This window comes from Camellia sinensis, unplaced genomic scaffold (genome assembly GCF_055761805.1).
Source record: "Camellia sinensis isolate YWXY unplaced genomic scaffold, ASM5576180v1 Unanchor4, whole genome shotgun sequence".
Taxonomy (NCBI): Eukaryota; Viridiplantae; Streptophyta; class Magnoliopsida; order Ericales; family Theaceae; genus Camellia; species Camellia sinensis.
In genome coordinates this window covers 10,045,845-10,066,202 of record NW_028129277.1, presented here as the reverse complement: position 1 = coordinate 10,066,202, position 20,358 = coordinate 10,045,845, and the positions used below count along the sequence as shown (strand labels likewise).

The 20,358-nt window shown below is 34.4% G+C and overlaps 1 protein-coding gene across 3 annotated transcripts in view; it reads right to left on the bottom strand.

Moving 5' to 3' along the window:
* LOC114259225 (stress-related protein) overlaps positions 1 to 19,072 on the bottom strand; it is a 35,321-nt gene extending 16,249 nt beyond the window's left edge. The window contains exons 1-4 of one of the 3 annotated variants that reach the window (XM_082912580.1): positions 18,913 to 19,072; positions 18,549 to 18,788; positions 16,293 to 16,362; positions 12,966 to 13,251 (exon numbers count right to left, since the gene is read on the bottom strand). In XM_082912580.1, the coding sequence (XP_082768706.1) occupies positions 16,315 to 16,362; positions 18,549 to 18,788; positions 18,913 to 18,951 (327 nt within the window). In that variant the 5' untranslated portion in view covers positions 18,952 to 19,072 and the 3' untranslated portion in view covers positions 12,966 to 13,251; positions 16,293 to 16,314. Of the gene's footprint in view, positions 1 to 12,965; positions 13,252 to 16,292; positions 16,363 to 16,407; positions 16,741 to 18,548; positions 18,789 to 18,912 lie in introns of those variants that run through there. The other 2 variants (XR_014358770.1, XM_082912581.1) reach the window with 2 other exon arrangements.
* Between the last annotated feature and the right edge of the window lie 1,286 nt (positions 19,073 to 20,358).

Genomic DNA, 20,358 nt, shown 5'->3' with positions numbered 1-20,358 from the left:
GGCTGTTTTTATTTTCATGCTAGTCTCTGTAACTATTTGTAAAGTCAGATCTTGGGAAGTTCACTTCTGTAAATATTTGTAAATATTGTGTATCCGGACTGGCATGCTTATATATCTATAGTAAGTTTTAAAATGTTCTGTCCCATGTATGTTATCACAACTCATTGGACCTTGTCTATTTTGTATTATTACTTCCGCAGCCCCTTATTATTTGTTAATCTGTTCAGAGGCCTTTGGTAATCCACGGATTACTGGCCGGTTACGGTGCTAAACCCATAGGGGTGGGTTTGGGTCGTGACAATGCTATACAGAAAACATTTAAATAAAAGGGTTAGAAAGATGTAGAGTTGGAATATTATTACAACAGTTTGAATAAGAAGGGAGGGAAGAGAGAGATTGTTACAACAATTGAATAGAAAATAAAAGAAAAGACGGAGGGTTGGAGAAATTATTACATCAATAAATGAATTCAGCCAAACTACTATTGAATCTAACAAAACATAATAAATAAACAAGATAATTTATCCAGTAGCTCCAAAATCACCCTGGAGAGCACTCCCCCCAAACTATATGCTCTGTTCTTGGGAAGATCCTCCGGCTAGACACAAAATGGGCTGGCCGAACATGAACATTGCTAGTCGAACCCTTCTTCCAAGTAAGATTCAGGTTGGTGCAGAAAATCCAAAACAAAAGCCTAGGACCTTTCCTAAGGGGTGCTTGTCCATTCTACCACTTCCATTCACGGAAATTACTTAAGGACGAGATAGATGGGCCTCAACCCTCAATCAAAAGCATAAACAGATAAATGCAACATATATTTCACAACAAATTAACAAATTAAAGGGATTAAAGGGAGACCAAATTCAAGCATAAGAAATAGATGTAAACTTACACCATCTCTTTGTGAATAAGGGCAGGTTAATGCCCAATTCTATGCTATTAATTTGAGAGAGTAGATTAATGCACATCATTTATTAGTGGAAGCTTTGCTTTGAAAATAAGGGATTCATTAAAAGCTATTGGAAACTCTTTTTCTATTCATGGAACAAGGGTGTTTCCACCCCTTTCTATGTTCACAAATGATTGAGAAGAGAGATCTCAATGCACTTGACATAAAATCTCTTATATTTTACTTCCAAACTAATCAATAGAAGGAAATAACACAATCTTTTCAACATCAAATCCCAAGGATTACCCAAGTAATCCTATGAAACAACCCCTATCACTCATTAATGTTGAGCATGGGTTGAGACACATGGAAATATGCTTAAATGATGAGATATGTGAAGAGAAGATGTGTATGAAAAAAAAAAATCTATTCTACATATCAAACTTGTGAATGGATGGCTAATTTTTACTCCCAATCACATCCACAAAGTTCCAAAATACACAATATCAATAGATTTTAACTAGAGAAAGCAAGAAAAGAGAGAAAAACTATCAATCAATAGTTGAGTGGCTAATTTCTACTCCCAACCACATTTATGAGGACTTATTACATGATTACAACAACTGTATAATGAGAATAGAGTTAAAAATGAAAAAAAAAAGGGAGAAAAATGGTTGGAAGTGCAATAATCTCACCTCTTAAAGAGGATGAGTCTTTTAGTCTTACAAACTCCCTCTTAGTTCCCTCAAGATCCTCTAAATATGTCTTAAGATGTCCAAGAACCTCAGCAAGAAGCTTAGGATTAAGCTTCAATGGTGTTTGGTTGTTGAAAGTTGGAGGAGGCAGGTAGGTAATAAAGAAAAGAGAGGAGGAGAGGTCTCAAGCCTTGTATTAGCCTTGGGAAAAACTTTCAACCCTTTGAAATGAGCCACTAAACTCTATTTATAGAGCTTCAGGTGTAAATATCTGAGATATTTGTGGAAAGTGTGTTGAACAAGCTGAAATTCCCGAAATACTCTGTACTTGGACAATTCAGCCAGCCGTACCATTTGTTTTCGGCTGAATGTATTTTGAGTCGGCCATGAAATGTTGTCTGGCCAGTTGGAAAATGCATCATTGGATTAACAAGGTAGCACAAATTGAAAGGAGAAATAGGTATTTTAGAGGATTTCACCTCTTCTATTCATTCCAACTGTGTTCGTTGCTTAGTTTGTTTGAAAGTAAATGACACTCTAGTTTGAGAAATAATGAACCTCAAGACATATTGGTAATGTTTGGAACTACAAGACCAAACTCATTTTGAAAAAGGTTTCCATTTGGTCGAAAAGAATTTTGGCCAAAATAGGTGTTTGGATGGTTTAAGACTTAAACCTTAGACTTATTGCTGATAGATCCATAGAACTAGCACATCTTGTTTTCATCATTGGATACCCAAGAAAGTGCGCCCAAGTTTTAAGGCTGGTAAAACATGGAGTGTCTATAGTTGCCCTTCTTTGATAGATCTCGATGCGTCATTTCGTGACATGAGTGAATGTCAAATCTCGAAGATGACCCTTTTGACGAGGCTACAAGATTTGGGCAAACAGACAAAATGCATTTAAAATTTGGTTAAACCCGAGCGTTACTTATGTATCCTTTTTTAAGGAATCAAACTAGTGTAGTTTAGGGAAAAAATGCAATTTGAGAATTGGACTTGCACGCCATGTGAAGCCAGTTGAACCCGAGGGTTGCCTATGTATCCCTTTACAAGGAATCAAACCAGTATAGTTCAAGTGCAAAATGTAAATGAAATGCAATTTGAGAATTGGATTTACACACCACGTGAAACCAATTTTGGTTTGAAAGTTGGGCTTACTAATACACCGCCAGTTTGAAAATCAATGGTCTATGCAATGCAACAAGATGCAACAGTGATAAAGCTACAAAGATCGCACATAAAAGAGGTGAACCTTGTGCAAACTACATAAAGCATGCAAACAACCATGGATAGAGTAAAGAATATTATGCATAATACAAGTATGCTCCACGAATGAAAGGAATGCAAAAAACCACACACGTGCCGCGACACAGGGAGGAACAAAAGGATAGCCTCCGCCAAAGTCGTACTTGACCGGTAGTCACAGCGACAAAAAACTTCACAACACACCCCGAACACGTCGCAATACGAGGGGAGGAAAGGTGGTGTTAGCCATTAACTTGGAAAGGGGATAGTATTAGTCGAGGGTAGTGTTAACCATCAACCCGAGAAGGAGATGGTATTATCCGAGAGCTGAAGTTAAACTTGTACATGACTAGCAGTCACAACGATAGCGAACTCCAATTCTGATTGGTAATCAACAAAGGTGAATCCCTAAACATTCCAAACACGCCACAACGTGATTGGAGGAAATATGGTATTAACCATCAACCCGAAAAGAAGACGGCATTAATTGAGGGTGGTGTTAACAATCAACCCGAGAAGGGGATGGTATTAATCAAGCGGGGTATTAACCATCAACCCGAGAAGGAGATGGTATTAACCAAGGGTGGCTAACCAAAACACCTCACACGTGCAGAGGGTGATTGCAACAACAGAAGCATCCTATCGCTGAGGCAAATGTAGGAGAAACACAACACAATGAGGGCAAACCTTTCCCTCATTGGAGCCACTAAATGACTGCATTTCAGAATATGATGGAGATAACAACTATTCTAAACATCTTCATCTCAATATACTGCTGATGATCGTTTAGCCAGATCATAAATTATCTGGCTGAATATATATTTAACCGGTCGGCTTAGTCGGGGCCATTTTAGGGACAAAACTGACTTTTCACATCTTTGAAATTTTATAAAAGGCGTGACCATCCAGCTTCCATTCATTTTCATCTGAAAACACCTCTCACTCTCTGTAAAACCATTTCTAAGCATTACCTATGGACAATGATGATTTCCTCCCCTTTCCTCCATATTTGCCCATTGGTTTCAATGAACCAGATACTCTGGAGGACAGTGGTTCTCCTTCTGGGAACACTATGGCAGAAGTGATCTCCATTGCCATAACAGAGAATGTGGACTTGGAGCTTGCCTATGCCACAACTTACGCAAGAAGGCATGGTCTAGGACGGGCTCGTGATGGTAGCAGGAATCACAGATGGCCAGCAGGTCATGAGCTTGTTCAGAACTAGGCTCGTGGCGGGGGAGTTACTATTGGCCAGGCCAAGCTTTAGATGAGAGACAAGGCCAAGGATGCAGGGGACAATGAGGATGAGGTCCCTTGCCTCCGAGTCCATTCCCTTAACACTTCCCTGATTTCTTTGATGAGGTTAAATTCTTTAACGCCCGAAGCTGATCCTTTTCTGAACTACTTGTATACATGTTCTTCTGCTAACGGTTCTCACTTCTTCTTCTTTTTGCAGGATGATGAGGTTGCTTCCCCTTCAGAGGTGATTGTCATCAGTAGCGATGAGGATGAGGAGAATGATGAGCTTGACGATTACTTCAGTGACCCTTCCTATAGTAGTGGTGACCTCGGTGATGATTCCAGCAATGACGATGACTGGCCCGATGGAGTTAGCGCTCCGTTATCCCTCAGGATAACTGCGCCTGCTGTTTAGTTCTTGCATATGATCAGTCTCACTTTTGTTATCCTTTTTCGCTTCTTATCCCTTTGTATAGTTAGATGTTTTTTTTTTTATCTTTGTGCAAAAAACATCTTTTGTAGCCATTTGTTCGTAATCAACTTCGTGGTTGTAGCTCATAAATATATATATAACTACTTTTTGTAAATGGATGACCTTTGGCTCTCGTCTTGCTCTAAATTTGAGCACACATTGTCATTCTGAGATCTACAACACATCATTTTCCCTTCTCTAGTTGAAACTGGATCCATTTATATATTGAAGCACATTGAATCACTCCAAGGAGATTTTCTAGATGCCGAACACAATTCTGTCCGGTCGGTCAAACATCAATTTGGTCAAACTATTCGGGTGGCCCTTGGGGAAGATTTGAATTTTCAACCTTTGACTGTTTATGAAAAAGGCTCGAAACCATTTGAAGGCTCTTTATGGCCACTTGAAACCTTTGTTGTGGGTGGCCTCATTACTCTCACTATATTCTTATAGCTGGGAATACTTCTCCTCCTCTTTCTCCTCATTCTCCTCTCAAGGTTGATTTCCCTCACTACCCAGACAACGATGACTCCTCTGATGATAGCTCAAGTGACGTCGTAGTTCTAGACTTAGACTTAGAGCATGCAAGAGCTCGTTCCAGAGGCTGTGGTGGCAGGCAAAGACTCATCCGTAAAGGTAGGGATGAACCATGAGTCGTCTCGAGAGAGACCAATAACAATGATGGAAGAAAGGTCCAAGGTCGCGGTGAAGCCTATGGACGATCTGTGAGTTATGCTCGGGCTCAAGGTAATTTCTATGGACTCGATCAAGCACTAGGACATAAGTATGGGTATGGCTAAGGCCCTCCACCTCTAGGTTTTTTCCTCTATACTTCCCAAACTTCTTGGAGGTTACTTCGTTGAATTTTTCATCTTTGTCCCATTTCTGGTTTAATACCACTATTTTTCATTCTTTTCGCATGGACACCTTTCTTAATTCCAGGATGAAGAAGTAGAGCTACTTTAACCTCCTACTTCGGACTTCCCATTGTAGTAGCAATGACGGGGACATGATGCAAGTGATTTCTGATGTTGGAAAAGCCCCAATGATTGGGGTAATTCCAGTAGTGATGAAGATGCACTGGGGGGCCTCATATACCTTTTGGAGAACTGTAGCCTTGCCTCATCAGTTTAGACTAGCCTCGGTAGTGCCTTTTCTCTGCTCTCAGAGATAAAGGGTTCCTTGTATAGTTTTGATAGCTAGAACTTGTGTATAATGAAACCCCTTTGTGAAATACCAACTGTAATGGGCTAGAGGCCCTTGTGAATCTCTTGTAAACCTCCCGTGTTTAATATAACACTTCTTATGTATAAATTGGAATCGACCGTTGTTTAGTTGACCTTTTGAGTGCACATTGATCCTCTAAAATTGATTTGAACACTGTTTTCTCCTCCTAGATAGAAACAAAGACCATTTGAGCAAAACAAGACTTTGCCTGTACAAAAGAACTATGCTAGTCCTCTTATTTGGCCGCCGGACACAAAATTAGCTAGCCGAACAAGAATTGGTCCAGTGGGTCATGTCAAGTTTTTCAGAGACAATTTCGACTTTTCACCTCCCAGTGCAGAGTAACAGTTCAGATTGGTTATAAAGACCCACATGCAAATCAAATAGTTGATTATGCTTAATCAGTTCCATAAATGAAACCCACGTGAAACCTTGGTACCAGATAACAAATAACACATGATAGATACACATAATGCTAAGGATGCCACGAATACATTTAAGAAATTGGACAATCATTCATTCTAATCAGAAAATAACATTTTAGAAAATAGAGTTTAACGTATAATCAGAAAATGCATATAATCAAACATATCTTTACAAAGTTTCTACTCATAGATAGCTCTAGAAGCAGATCAGATAGGTTAGACAGACGATAGCACGTGACCTACACAAACACATAATATATACACATTGAAACACAATATCACCTCCTTGATCAAACTTGACTTCTCTTGTCTTTTTCTATCTAAGTAATCTGAAGTTCTACTATGTTTATTCTTTCTTTATTCAAATGAATTATATTCTCATTTCACATATTTTTTCATTACTAAATCGTTCTTTTCCAAATAGACGGATTTCTTACTTGGCTTCTTAATCAATTACTACTAAATTAATGATTTATTCTTTAACCAACTAATTTATGTTGATTGTTAGCTTATTAATCTTCATTGAGTCATAATTCTTGCTTAGAAATGTTTTGGAGGAGATGAGATGACAATATGAACAAAGTGTGATTTTTCAAAACATGCTGAAAATAGCCTGAATGCTCGAGCCACCACTTGGTTGCTTGAGCAGACTGTATTATCTGTAAAAATACTAGAAGCTTGTAATGTTCGCTCGAGCCACTAATTGATCGCTCGAGCAGTGTGTAAATTTTTTGGATTTTCACAACTGCAGATTTAGCTTCCAAATTTCATTTCAAGTTTAGACTCATGCAAGACTCAATTTAAACATGTTATGTCATTAATAAATATGAACACATGACTAATTTCCAATTCTTAATACAAAAACCTTCTTAATTTGTCCAAATTGAAATTTAATTCATTTCCTTTATATTAAACCCAATTTCAAACTCATAAGTCCTAAAATATGAATTAAGCTTTCAAAATATAATTCCAAAACTTAGGTTTAAACATGGCTTGTCTAAAAATGTAGAACCCCTTAAATAATTAAGAAAACTTGATCATTTTTAAACCATTTACATCAAAACTCCTTTAATATAAAAATTATGCTCATTTTTCATAGACTCATAATTTGTCCAAAATTTAGTTCTTGCTTCATCAACACATGGAATCAATTCTTAGAAATCTTTAATGTATGTACAATTAGAGTATCAAAATTTGTAGAATTTTTACATGCATGTAGGAATTAGACTCAAACCCATGTAAGATATTCAAAATCAAATCCAAAATAATTAGTTTCCATAACCATGAACATGCATGAAACCCATTTCATGTTCAAAACCCAATTTCTTTCTAATTTCATGAATATAATCTCAAATCCTTCAAATCTTTTAAAAATTCATTGATGCATGTAAAGATGAAGTCCAAATTCATGAAAAATAACACAAATTAAACTCAATCGATAAATTTTCTAAATTAGTTTCTTAGTTCTTGACCTTAATTCTTTTCTTTTCTTTTCATTATATGCAAAATTTCTTACAATTGGATTCTATTTCTTCTTGATTTTCGAAACATGAAATTAAACATGTGAGCCATGAATTTTTCTGAAAACGTGCAAGATATATGCTCTTATGTATGTAGGAACTTCAAAACCAAGTTAAAAAAATGATGAAACACGAGACATACAACCATGGATATGAACTTAGTTTACTATTCATCATCTTTTTGACATTTCTTAACAAATTTCATGTAATTAAACCCAATTACTTCATAAATTCAACCTTTAGATGATTCCTCTACAAGAATTAAGGACTAAAATCTTACCTAGAGTCTTTAGCTTTAAGAGTTGTAGCCAAATCTTCAGCTTCTCCTACAATTCTTCTTCTCTTCACAATTTTGGAACTCACTCTCTCTAGAGTTAGTCTCTCTCTCTCTCTCTCTAAAGTGAACTATTAGCACAAACAAATGAACAATTCATCTATAACTCACCAGCAAATAACATATACACACACTACACCTCCTGACACCACACAAGCACACATGCACACTTCTTTGAATTCAACACATCACTCATATGCATACACACATATTTCTTAGCACACTCTCACCCACATACACCCTCGAATTATAAACCATTCCACAATTCCATTTATGATTAAGATTGTCTTAATTAGGCAACACTTAGTCTTAATAAATCTTGATTAGCATATAATTTAATTAATCATAACTAATCACAAAACCCACATAATTTAATTAGTTTAATTGACTTCAATTAAAGCTCAATTAATTAAATATTTGGGCAAATTACATATACACCCCTCCAGGTTTGGTTAAATTACAGATACCCCCCTGAGGTTTCGGAAATTACATCCCGCCCCCTGAGGTTTGTATTTTCATAACAATTTACCCCCTGAGGTTTATATTTCATAACAAATTACCCCCTAATTTCTTATGCAAATATAGCATTCAGGGGGGAATTCGTAATTTCTCAAACCTCAGGGGGGTATCTGTAATTTTGTCAAACCTGGAGGGGTGTATATGTAATTTGCCCATTATATTTAAATTTATCAATCTGAATCAGCTTTTTAATCAAACTCCCTAAAAGCTCCAAATATCAAATTAAACTTATTACCATCATCAATTTTGGTTTCCCAAAACATTAAAACCTTCAATTTCGGATCAAACTCAAAATCTTCGTTAATAAATTACATACTCAAATTGGACACGTTATACGTAAATTTAATCTATAATAATCATAATTCTCAATCCTCAAACTTAATTAACATAATTAACTCCAATTCAGACCCAATTAATCGAATCTTAATTTTACTAAACTGAATCAAATATTTAATTAAACTCCCATATGGTCTAATACTTGCAATTAAACTGATTCAACTCATCAATTTTATCTTTTTAAGCATTTTAGGCATTCAATTTCTAATTCCAAAATAAATCCTTAATCATATCATATACGAATTAGACTCCATAATTCTTATAAATCCCAAACTAATTCAACATATTGGACAATTAAAACCTAAATCTTCTTAATTAATTGAATGCCAATTATTATACATGGTGGGGTCATCATAGTCTCTCCCCCTTAGAAAGTTTGGTCCTCCAAACTTAAGGCACTTGTACCTGAAACCCAATCATATAGGTTTGCTTTATTTCATTTCTCTTTTCCAAGTAACTTCCTTACCATTTGATTTTCTCATTTGATTTTCTCATCACAGGAGTTCAACTCATTTTTATTTATTTGTTGGTTAATAACCCAAATTGAAGTTTCATCACAGTCTCTATTATCATCAAAGGCCATTCAATAATGATCAATAACATGAGTGGATCTTGAAGTTGACCTCGTATCATCATAACATACCTTATAACATCATAACATAAAACACATTAATCACATAACTCATATACCTTTATTTAGCTAACCACGTATCTTCTAATAATTCACATATTTCCAAATAACCCACATGTCTCCAAATAGTTGAGAATTGATCACAAATGATATTTATAATCCTTCTTAACTTCAAATAAGTCAAAGTACTTCTCTATTGACATGCTAGATTCTTCAAATTGAATTTAATAATCAATGCATTAGTAATAACAAATACAAGTTCTTGGTCTTTCAAGTCTATTGACAATAATGGTCCTTACATTATTCCTATGCAATTCGTAATCCATTATTTCCCAAAAGAACAGTCATTTAACCTTTATTGACTATGTCAAAGGGTTTTTTTGTTTTGTTTTGTTTGTTTGTTTGTTTTTTTTTTTTTTTTTTAAAGTTATGCATATAATGTAGTATTCTCAAACAAAGTTTCACATGTCAATCTATAACAGAAATTTTCAGTTTATATGGAAATATTATCACATAGTAATTATCTTAGTTTCCGATAGGTATCATGTGTACAAATAAGAAAGGTAATTCTAAATTTGGAGTAGTTGGTCATGAACAGTCATTAAAACTTAACAGTTATATGGTTATTGACAAAGTGCTCGAGCGGTTTACTCTATCAATAACCTTATAACTGTTAAGTTTGATCAGATGACGAGTTATGATGCTTAACCTATAGGGTGGTTTGGGTCGTGACTAATAACAAATACAAGCTCTTGTTCTCTGTTACAGACCACTCGAGCGACCAATCGTATACGAATCAGTGTGGTGTTGATTAAAATTAGTTAAAATTCAGTGGATTTTAATTAAGTTAATTCATAAATTAATAACTAAGTTAATTTATTCATTTAGTCAATTGAGAAGAAGTGTGTAGGGTCTTCTAATTTGTTGTATTGGAGTGTGTATGTGAACGTGTACATGGAATAAAAGAAAGGAATGTAGTGTATTCATCTTGGCTGGAGAAGAGTCGAGAGTACATGGAACAAAAGAAAGGAATGTAGTGTATTCATCTTGGCTGGAGAAGAGCAGAGAGAGAGAGAGAGAGGAACTCAAGGCTTGTGAATTGAAGGAAGAACAAGGGAAAATAGAGGAAAATCAACCAAACATGCTAAAATTAAAGTTTAAGGTATGAAATTTATGCTAGATTTTTTGTAGAATCTTTGTATTACACTTGAAATTAAAGATGAGTTTGGAATCAACGTCATGTAATTGGAAGAAATTAAGACTAAATTGAAGAACATGAGCTATGTTAATAATCACGGAAAATAATTTTAAGATTTCATTAGATTGAGTTTGATTTTGAACACTTTGATGTAATTGGGTTTTATGTTTGCATGCAGCATGAATTTTGAAGGAATTTAAGTCATTCAATTTTATACTATGAAAAAGAGAAAGAAAAAGTTTTGAAAACATTGAGTTCATGAAAAGAGTTCAATCATGGAGTTAAATGAGATTTTGATTTTGCTTTGAAACCTAAAATTTCTCCTGAAAGGGGTGTGTAAATGTGTAGAGACCCTAATTTTTGTAATTACCATTAAATCCCTAACCTTGAGCTTATTTCAATAAAGCCCTTGAATTTTCGCTTAATTGCATTTTAAACCCTAGAATCGGGAAGCATTGCGGATTAACTTGAGTAAACCCTAATTGATCTCAGTAGATTAATAATCACCTTTAAAGCCCTGGTATTAATTATTAGACCTTATACTTATAGATTAATTACTTTAAAATCTTAATTCCCGATAATGCCATTTTCACTCGGTTTCTCGCATTTCTTTGCGCTTTAATTTAACGAGACCCGAATTTATTATTTTAACTGTTTTCTAATGTTAATATATTAATAATAAATATCAAGGTTTCATAAATTTAGACTTGGTCCCTATATACTTCTATTTTATTTTATTCCAAACTATAATTGTAATATTTTATTAATTAATGTACTTGTGCCTATTATTATATGCTAATAAATACAAATATCTCCTATATATATATATATATATATAAATTGACTGTTATTCATGAGAACTGAAATTTATTATAAGCTTTGCTTAATTATTGTTTTTGCTGTATGTTATGATCATGCCGTTATTTTACTTGTGTATTTGGAATGGAAAAATGGACAGGGTGTGTGTGTTTACTGGGCATTTCAAGCTCATGGCGTTTTATGCCAAGTGAAGGCGAGTTTTACACCAAGAACGGAATCCCTAAAAGCTTTGAGGAACCATGGCTGCCTTAGAGATTAGATTTTATATTTCCTGTATTTTGGATAATCTTTTTGTATTAAGAAACTGATCTATATTTAAAGGCTTGAAGAATTTTATCTATAACTATTATTAATATTTTCTTTTAGTGTAATTATTTGTATTTTGTGCTTAAAAATGTTGTGTATCCACTAGTTAAACCCCGGTGTATCGTTGTATTATATTATCGATGTTTCCAAAATTTGGGGTGTCACAAAATGCCTCCTAGGTGTGCTCAATTCGATTCTTGGCATACTTCCACCACTGCCCGACCTTCCATTTTAATTGATAGGCTGCCAATGCCACCTGAAGCTCACCCTCATGAATGTCCAAGATCTCAAAAGATTTGACTACCTATTCTAACCACTCATCTACTTTCATAAGGTCGGGACCGCCACTAAACTCAGTGGGGTTGGAACGGAAGAATTACTTCTTCAGAAAAGTAGTTCTAGTCTCTCTTTCTACGTTCCTAGCCACTTGTTCGGCTCTTAATATGTCCATGTACTCTCTAAGAGCCCCTGTCATCTCTCAGGCCAAAACCTCTATTGCATCTTGGACCGGTTGGACGGCCATAATCTTCTTAATGAGGGATCTCTGTCGGAGCCGGAATATCCTGACAATCCCGACGAGGTGTACCACAACCTCTACCACGTCCTGACATCCTATAAGAAATAGAGATAGAATTAAATTCGTGACTCACCTTTCCACAATCTCACCCGTACCACATGCACTAGCATGAGACCATACATACATTTAAATCACATTGAGCAAACCACATAAGCACCTTGTCACATAGAGCACATACGAACCATCCCTCTAAGATATCAACAAGTTCCACAATGCTCAAAGATTTCCAAGTGGAAAAAGTATTGGTCAAGTGCCGTTCCAAAAGGACTTCAATGAGTGCAGTGAATCCAAGTTGTATCCTAGAAGTTTGATCCCATACACACATAGTCACATAAACACATAATCATGTTAAGAAATTAACATCCTTGCCTAGCATGGCAAACCCGTTATGCTTCTAGCCACTTCCCACGAGCACAAGGTATTCAAACCTGGTTAGCTCTAATACCAATTTGTAACACCCCCAAATTATTAATCATAAAACATTACTCACAATATAATAAATGTTAATCCATTCATCACCAACCAACAACATTAATCCAGTACCCTCTTTCTCATTGAACTATTACTTCAAAAATACAAATTTCCATGTTCAGTTCTTAGTTACATCAACATTAGCATAGTTCAAGAAGTTAGAGGAGTTAATACAAAATGCCGCAGTGGCTCACAAATATCAAGGCCATGCCTTGTTACAACAAAATGGTCTCACGGTCCCAAAACAATAATGCTTAGAGCTCCCACAAAATACATCAATGAGAGTTCATGCTCCGGTCAACACAAAACTTCCACCTCCTTCTCATTGGGGCGGTGGCCACAAGTCCTAAAATGTTAGATAGGAATGAGCTAGATACCCATTAGAAAAACTTTTAACAAAGTAACTAGTTATTTAGAGATCCATATGGCATCATCATCACAACCCAAAACATATTTAATTCAACTATTAGTGTTATTATAAAAGGGAATACAAGAATCCACCATTTCCATAAAATTTGATAATTCCAAACTGAGGGTAAAAAAGCCATTAAGTCCTTAAGGAGAGTCCCTATACATACATATAACTAGGTTCGTAACCAAAATATTCCCACATTTGTCGGCTGTTAATACAGCTGGAAATGGACACCTAAAATCATCTCTTTTTCCACTTTTACCAACTACAACACGGCAGGACCAGAGGACACCCAAAAATGTTTCCCATATCTGTCCGGTGATAAGTTCAAGACAGGGCAATTGGGCACCTAAACTTCCCTACGCGGGTACCAACACAACACAACTATTTTTCTAAAAACTGACTCTCTACCCGGACTCACATGCTATTTACCTCCCCCCATAACAATTTTTCTGAAGTTTCCAAGTATTCATACATTCATTAAATTAAAAGTAATCTTTCACATCCAAGCAATTATGGCAAAAATAAAGTGAGGATATCCAATATCTCAAGAAGATTTCAGATTTACAATTCTCCATTCAAATACATCTTTATTATCGTAAGCCAATCATCAATCTAAAGAATTAAGAGTCAATTTCACTTTATTACATCATTTCTAAAATTTCAAAATTAGGGTTTTTATAAGATTTGGGCCTTTTTCCCCTCCACTATATATAATATTAATTTTCATCAAAAGCTTCCATAATCCATGGCTAAAAGTAGAAATCTTAAGAAAATTGTAGGGAAAATACTATTTTTGAAAGAAAAACTTCATTTTATAACTTCAGCATCCATCAACTCAACAATGTCATGGCAACGCCAAATAATCATTTCCAAATCAAAGAGATACAAAGTTAAAAGTAGTCATACCTTAAATTTCAAGACCAAAAAGATAGATAATCAACAAACTCTTCGCGAAATCCCAATCCAATCAGTAGAAAGCTTAGTCCTTACTTAAACTTCAACTTTATCAACCAATGGGTTTGTGAATCTAAGTAGAAATGGAAGATTTCTAGAGAGAAGTAGCTAATGGTTTTGGAGCTAGAGAGAGACGAAAGAAGAGAGAAAAGAATAAGTGAAGAAAATGATCTAAAAGTCACTTTTTAAGTGACTGATATCGCGCAGACCACTCGAGCGGTGAATGAGATTTCTCAGTATCCCTACCTGCAAAATGAGATACTGAGAACCCTCTCATCTTCGCTAGAGTGACCACTTGTTCCCTCGACCAGTAAAACAAACTACTGGGAGCACCTTAGCTCCGCTCGAGCAGTCTTTCCACTGTTTGAGCGGTCACCCAAAACAAATTGTCACAATGAAAAATGGGTTGAAAGTGATTAAGACGGATTGACTAGTATGAGCCCAAAATTGGTATAGTGATCCATACGGTTTTAGATCATGGTCCATCTTAGTGTATTTATTATTTTATGTAGCTATGTGGTATGGAGGTGTAATGCCTATTCCAAGTTATTTGGGCTCCTTAATGGGAGGGCCTTATGATTATTTTATTTAGGTCCGGTCCCCTCTCCTATCTTATTAGGGTTTATATATATTTTTATATAAGTGGGTCAAAAGGTTGTCAGCCCCATTCAAAGACAACATAAAGATTAGGAGAAGGGGGGGAAGAGTCGCTATTAGGATTTTCCAATTGTGAAGACCATTCCTTAATATCTCATAGTGATGACGAGATTAAATGGTATATATTAAGTCCTAGTTTGGGAAGACTAAATAAGTGTACTTTTTGACTTTTTATGAAATATGGGTTGGGTTTGAAGTGATGTGTTAGAGAGGTGATGTGACTTAAATAAGATGATGTGACTTAAATAGGATAGTGACTTTTTGACTTTTTGTCTTTTTTCAATCATGCCAAACTTGGCCTAACTACAACAAAATCATAAATAGATCACATTTTTTATGTGTGATGTATGTTATTTAATCACACGAAAGTGTGATCTTTAAGAGTGATTAAAAAGAGTCATTTTTAATCACACGTTTTGAGTATTATTAAAAGATGATTTCATCACACGTTATGCGTGTAATAATAAATATTTAGATCACACTTTTTAAGTGTGATAATAAACATTTAGATCACACTTTTTATGTGTGATGTATAACTAATAAAACCTGTGATAATAAATATTTTAAACGTGATTAATATCTAATAAAACATGTGATTAATAATGAAATAAGATTACACGTTATATGCATTTCTCATCACAGTTAATGCGTGTGATAAAAAAGAGTTCAATATATTTGAAGAATAATCAATATTATTTTTGTACGCATTTGAAGAATGTAATACACACTATATATTATCCTTTCAATCACAATCACATATTGAATGGAATAATGTTATATTTCATAAATGAAAGTTGAATGTTCAAAAGTACATACAAAGGAATTAATAAAAAATAAAAATAAAAAATTTAACTATGATTACATATATTAAAAAATGAAAAAATTTGAAGCACAAAATTATTGAATTCTTTGACTATATTTTGCATCTCTCCAAACAATTTTTGATCTAAAAAATGAAAGCACAAATTAATTTAGAGGCAAAATTTGCCTCTTCTTTAGAAATAATTTTGGGCTAAAGGCAAAATAAAGGCAAGAAATTCACAAAGATGTGTGTTTGGAAATAATTGAGATAATGTGGTTATTATGCTTTACGCACTTTGACTACAAAATAATTTCTGGGTAGTGGCACATGTGAAAGAAGAATAAAAATTGGATAGCCTTTGATTAGAGATATCCCAACCCACATTAAAAAATAATCTAATAGAACAAGCTATATCCCAAAATCTTCGAAAGTTGGGCTGGTTATCCATCCAAGTATAAAAATAAAGAAGGTAATCCAACCATAAATGAAAATGAATGAATCAGCTAGGCAACTCCAACACAATTAAGGTCAATATCCAATGAGGACCCAAATGACATACCCAATATAGTTGTGGACCTTTGTCATGAAAGCCAGCAACTAGCAGTCAAACACCAAAAGGCCTTACACCACTACACAAGAAACAAAAAGGTAAGAAATTGCAACAAAAATAATCATTTGCAAGAGCCAAGATCAAATCCATGGTATAAAGAAAACAATAGATGAGGAACAGAAAAAAGGTGCATGCACACACTCAGCAACAAAAGCAAGTAAGGGAATGAAAAGAAAAAAACACTCCAAAAATTTAGAGCTCCCAACACTTGACTCATAACAATGGACTCCCTTAACAAAAGTACCAGCATATTTAAGTACCTGCATATAAACACTTAGAATAACAATATGGTAACTCACATCACTAGGCCTATAGCCTTACACACTCACACATATATCTAAATATATACCCACAAACACTCATCCCTCCATTCCTAAAGGTAGGCCAGCTTGTCAACCTGCACGACAAATAATTAGGCATAAAAATATCACTAAAAAGTGTCTGCTCCCCATCACTCGACCCTCAATTTGTAAACTCACCACACTCAAACTAGAGATAATAAGCTCCAACACTCAAAGAGTGTTTGAACCTACTACAAAGAAGAAAGAAACAATTAATAGATCAAATAGGGGTGCCTCTTTAAGGATTGAGACTGGAAGTCTCCATGTTGACAAAAAACCAGAGAGTGAGAGAAATATAGATCAGACTTTTTATGGTCGATGATGCAGCAGGCGATGAAAATATATATCTGCAAGCTTCACCGCATAGGTAATCGATGCTCCAATTTTTTTCTTTACTGTTGATCTTCAATCATAATAACAAAGACCAGTTCCAATAGTTCCACAAAAATAATCTTTATGCAAAAAAATGAAGGCCAAAAGTAGTAATTATTAACTCCCTTTCTTTCCTCTCCAAATCTCTCATCCAAAAGAGTAATTTAGGAGAAGATACTATTTTATTTTATTTTCTCTTCAAATCACCCCAGCCAAATGAAAAGGGGTTTAGCTCTAATATTATCATTGTAAGCCAAGCAATCATAGCAATAGAAGCAACTGCAGAAATAGGCTCCTTCTGTTTCTATTCACACACATCAAAAGGTTGATCACATAAATTTACTAACTAAAGCATTGGCCTTAATGTAAGACAATATAATAAGCAAATTTTCAATGTAACAATAATTGTGTAACAAAGCTTTGGTCTTTGACCTTTCCAAAGTAACCATAATCTCAGTTTTTGGCTCCCAAATATTATGAACTTGTTATCATGTTTGATCATTTAAGTAAAGTAATAATTGGATCTTGTAACAACTATACAATCTAATAATTGTCAATTTATCAATACGAGTATCTTGCAGAACATGACTCAATCTCAGAAGCACGAACACTTCAAAGAAGGTGGAATTTATCAATATGAGTATCTTGCAGAACATGACTTAACCTCAGAAGTACGAACACTTCTAAGAAAGTGACGTGTCCATGTTGGGCACATATTGGACAATGTTTTTTATGTGTTCATAATTTTTTTTCAAAAAAAAAAAAAAATCTTAATTTTGAATATGTATCCGACACTCATTTTGCGACATGTCCGTCTCTTCTTGGGCATGTGTATCACTAAAATATAAACATGAGATTAGCACTTCTTGTACATTTGCTAACGTATGATATTCAAAATTAAAGCATTTGACATAAATATCTTGTACTCTTAAAAAATGTACAATTCTTAAAAATATGCAATGTATATAACAGTTGGAAAATAAAAAAGAAGTACAAGTAGATGGCAGGGGATAAGAAAATGATGCAATTATATATGATTGTTAGATGCAAGATCTACTTACATATGTAACTATATAATATAATATCAACATTCAATTGTGTGTGACATGCCCGAACCATGTGGGTGACATAAATTTTAAAAAATTTCCATGTCCCATATATGTGTCTATACTTCCTAGGTTAACCACATGCAAATATATATCATCCTCTTGTGTTGGTAAGATTCTATGTTGAATTAGCAATGAATGAAAATTCAACTCGGAGACAATCGTTAATCAAAATTTGAATTAGAACCTCAAATCCCTGACAAAGGGCATGAATTCTATGCTGGCTAAATAGCAACATAAACTTCAACTTTTTTAAATGATCATCATCATCATAATCAATCCTATTATTCGTAACAAGATATTAGGCATTAATATAATTCTCCAATTATCCAGAATCGATCATACCAACACAGAATCAAAAAAAAAAAAGAAGGCAAATCACGAACCTTGCGATCGACGAACTTGAGGAGTTCGATAGGGACGTCATGGAACTTATCGTAGACAGGGCCAACGACAGTCTTGATGGTGCCTTTGACGGTGCCTTCAACGATCTCAACACTAGGCTTCAGAGGCCCATAGTTGTCCTTGGCATAGTCATACAACCTCGCCAAGCACATCAAAACGTGAATTGTAGCAACTTGCACGAACTCCAAATACTTCAACCTTTCTTCTTCCTCTCTCTCACCCTAAACACAAACAACAATAACACAACATAATTAGAAATCTAATCAACAAAATCATAAACATCAAAATCGAAATCAATCAAATTGATAAGGAATTGAAGTTGAATTTAGGGATAATTGATCGTACCATTTGGGGTTGAATGTTTAGGAGATCTGATTTGGCCATGCCTGTGAAGATGTTTTTAGAAAAGGTTACGATATATATATATATATATAGAGAGAGAGAGAGAGAGAGAGAGAGAGAGAGAGAGGTGATTCCAGAGACCAGAGATATGGTTGTTTCATAGATAGCAAACTAAGAAAACTAAGGCACCGTTTGTTTACAGAGATGGAATGGAGGGAATGGAGGGGATTGATAGTGAGGGGATTGTTAGTGAGGGTCGTTTGTTTTCAGAGATAGAATAGAGGGGATTGATAGTGAGGGGATTGTTAGTAAGGGTATTGATAGTGAGGGGATTAGTAGTGAGGGGATTGATAGTGAGGGGATTAGTAGTGAGGAATTGTTAAATTATTTTTATATAAAATAATAAAACAAATAAAAAAATATAAAAAATTAAAAATTATATTTTAAAAAAAATTTCCAATATATAAAAAATAAAAAAAAATAAAAAAATTTCTAATCCCCTCACTATTTTTCTAATACCATCTCTACCTCCTCACTATGAATCCCCTCCCCAAGGGTATTAGTAATACCAAGGTATTAGTAGTACCCTCCCTATCTCTCAAAACAAACAAAGTATTAGTAATACCAAGGTATTAGTTAGTCCCAAGGTATTAATAGTCCCAAGGCTATCTCTCAAAACAAACACCCCATATACTAATCCCAAGGTACTAGTAATCCTAATCCCCTTGCTATAACTCAAAACAAACGGGGCCTAAATTAGACTAAGAAAACTAAATTAGGGCTAATGAATTAGAAAGTGAGGCAAGGAGAAATGGAAAGAAAGAGTCTGTGATTAAAATATATATATATACACGCTAGTGGGTGGCACACACGATGTGTGTGTAATTTAAATAAGTAAGAATAAAAAAAAATAATAATGAAATTAATATTATAATATGTATTTAGCTTAAGTAGTATGAGTCCTTGTACTTAAACCCATGATCATGAGTTCAAGCCTTGCCGATCTCTTTGTTTAATTTTTTTTAAAAAAATACTGCCACATGGCATGGGGAGAGTAAAACTTCAGGACACCATAAGAACTGTTCACTTTATAATAGTATAGAAGATATATATAATGACACTTAATTGAAAAGTCACGTATAAAGTAAATATAATTACATGTTAATTAGAAAGTGTGATTAATATATATATAATCATACTTAATTGAAAAGTGACATAAAAAGTAAATATTATCACACTTAATCAAATCAAGTGTGATTAAAATATCAATCTAATTTTTTTTCATCACACTTCAATAAAAGTAAGATATTTTTATTTATCAAAGTATGATCTTTAACTGTTTTTGTAGTAGTGATTTAAATCTATTTTAATTGTTTAGTTTAATCAAATTATTATAGTGTTTTAATACCTGATATATATATCCTGCAATTCTTACACATTGAATATATC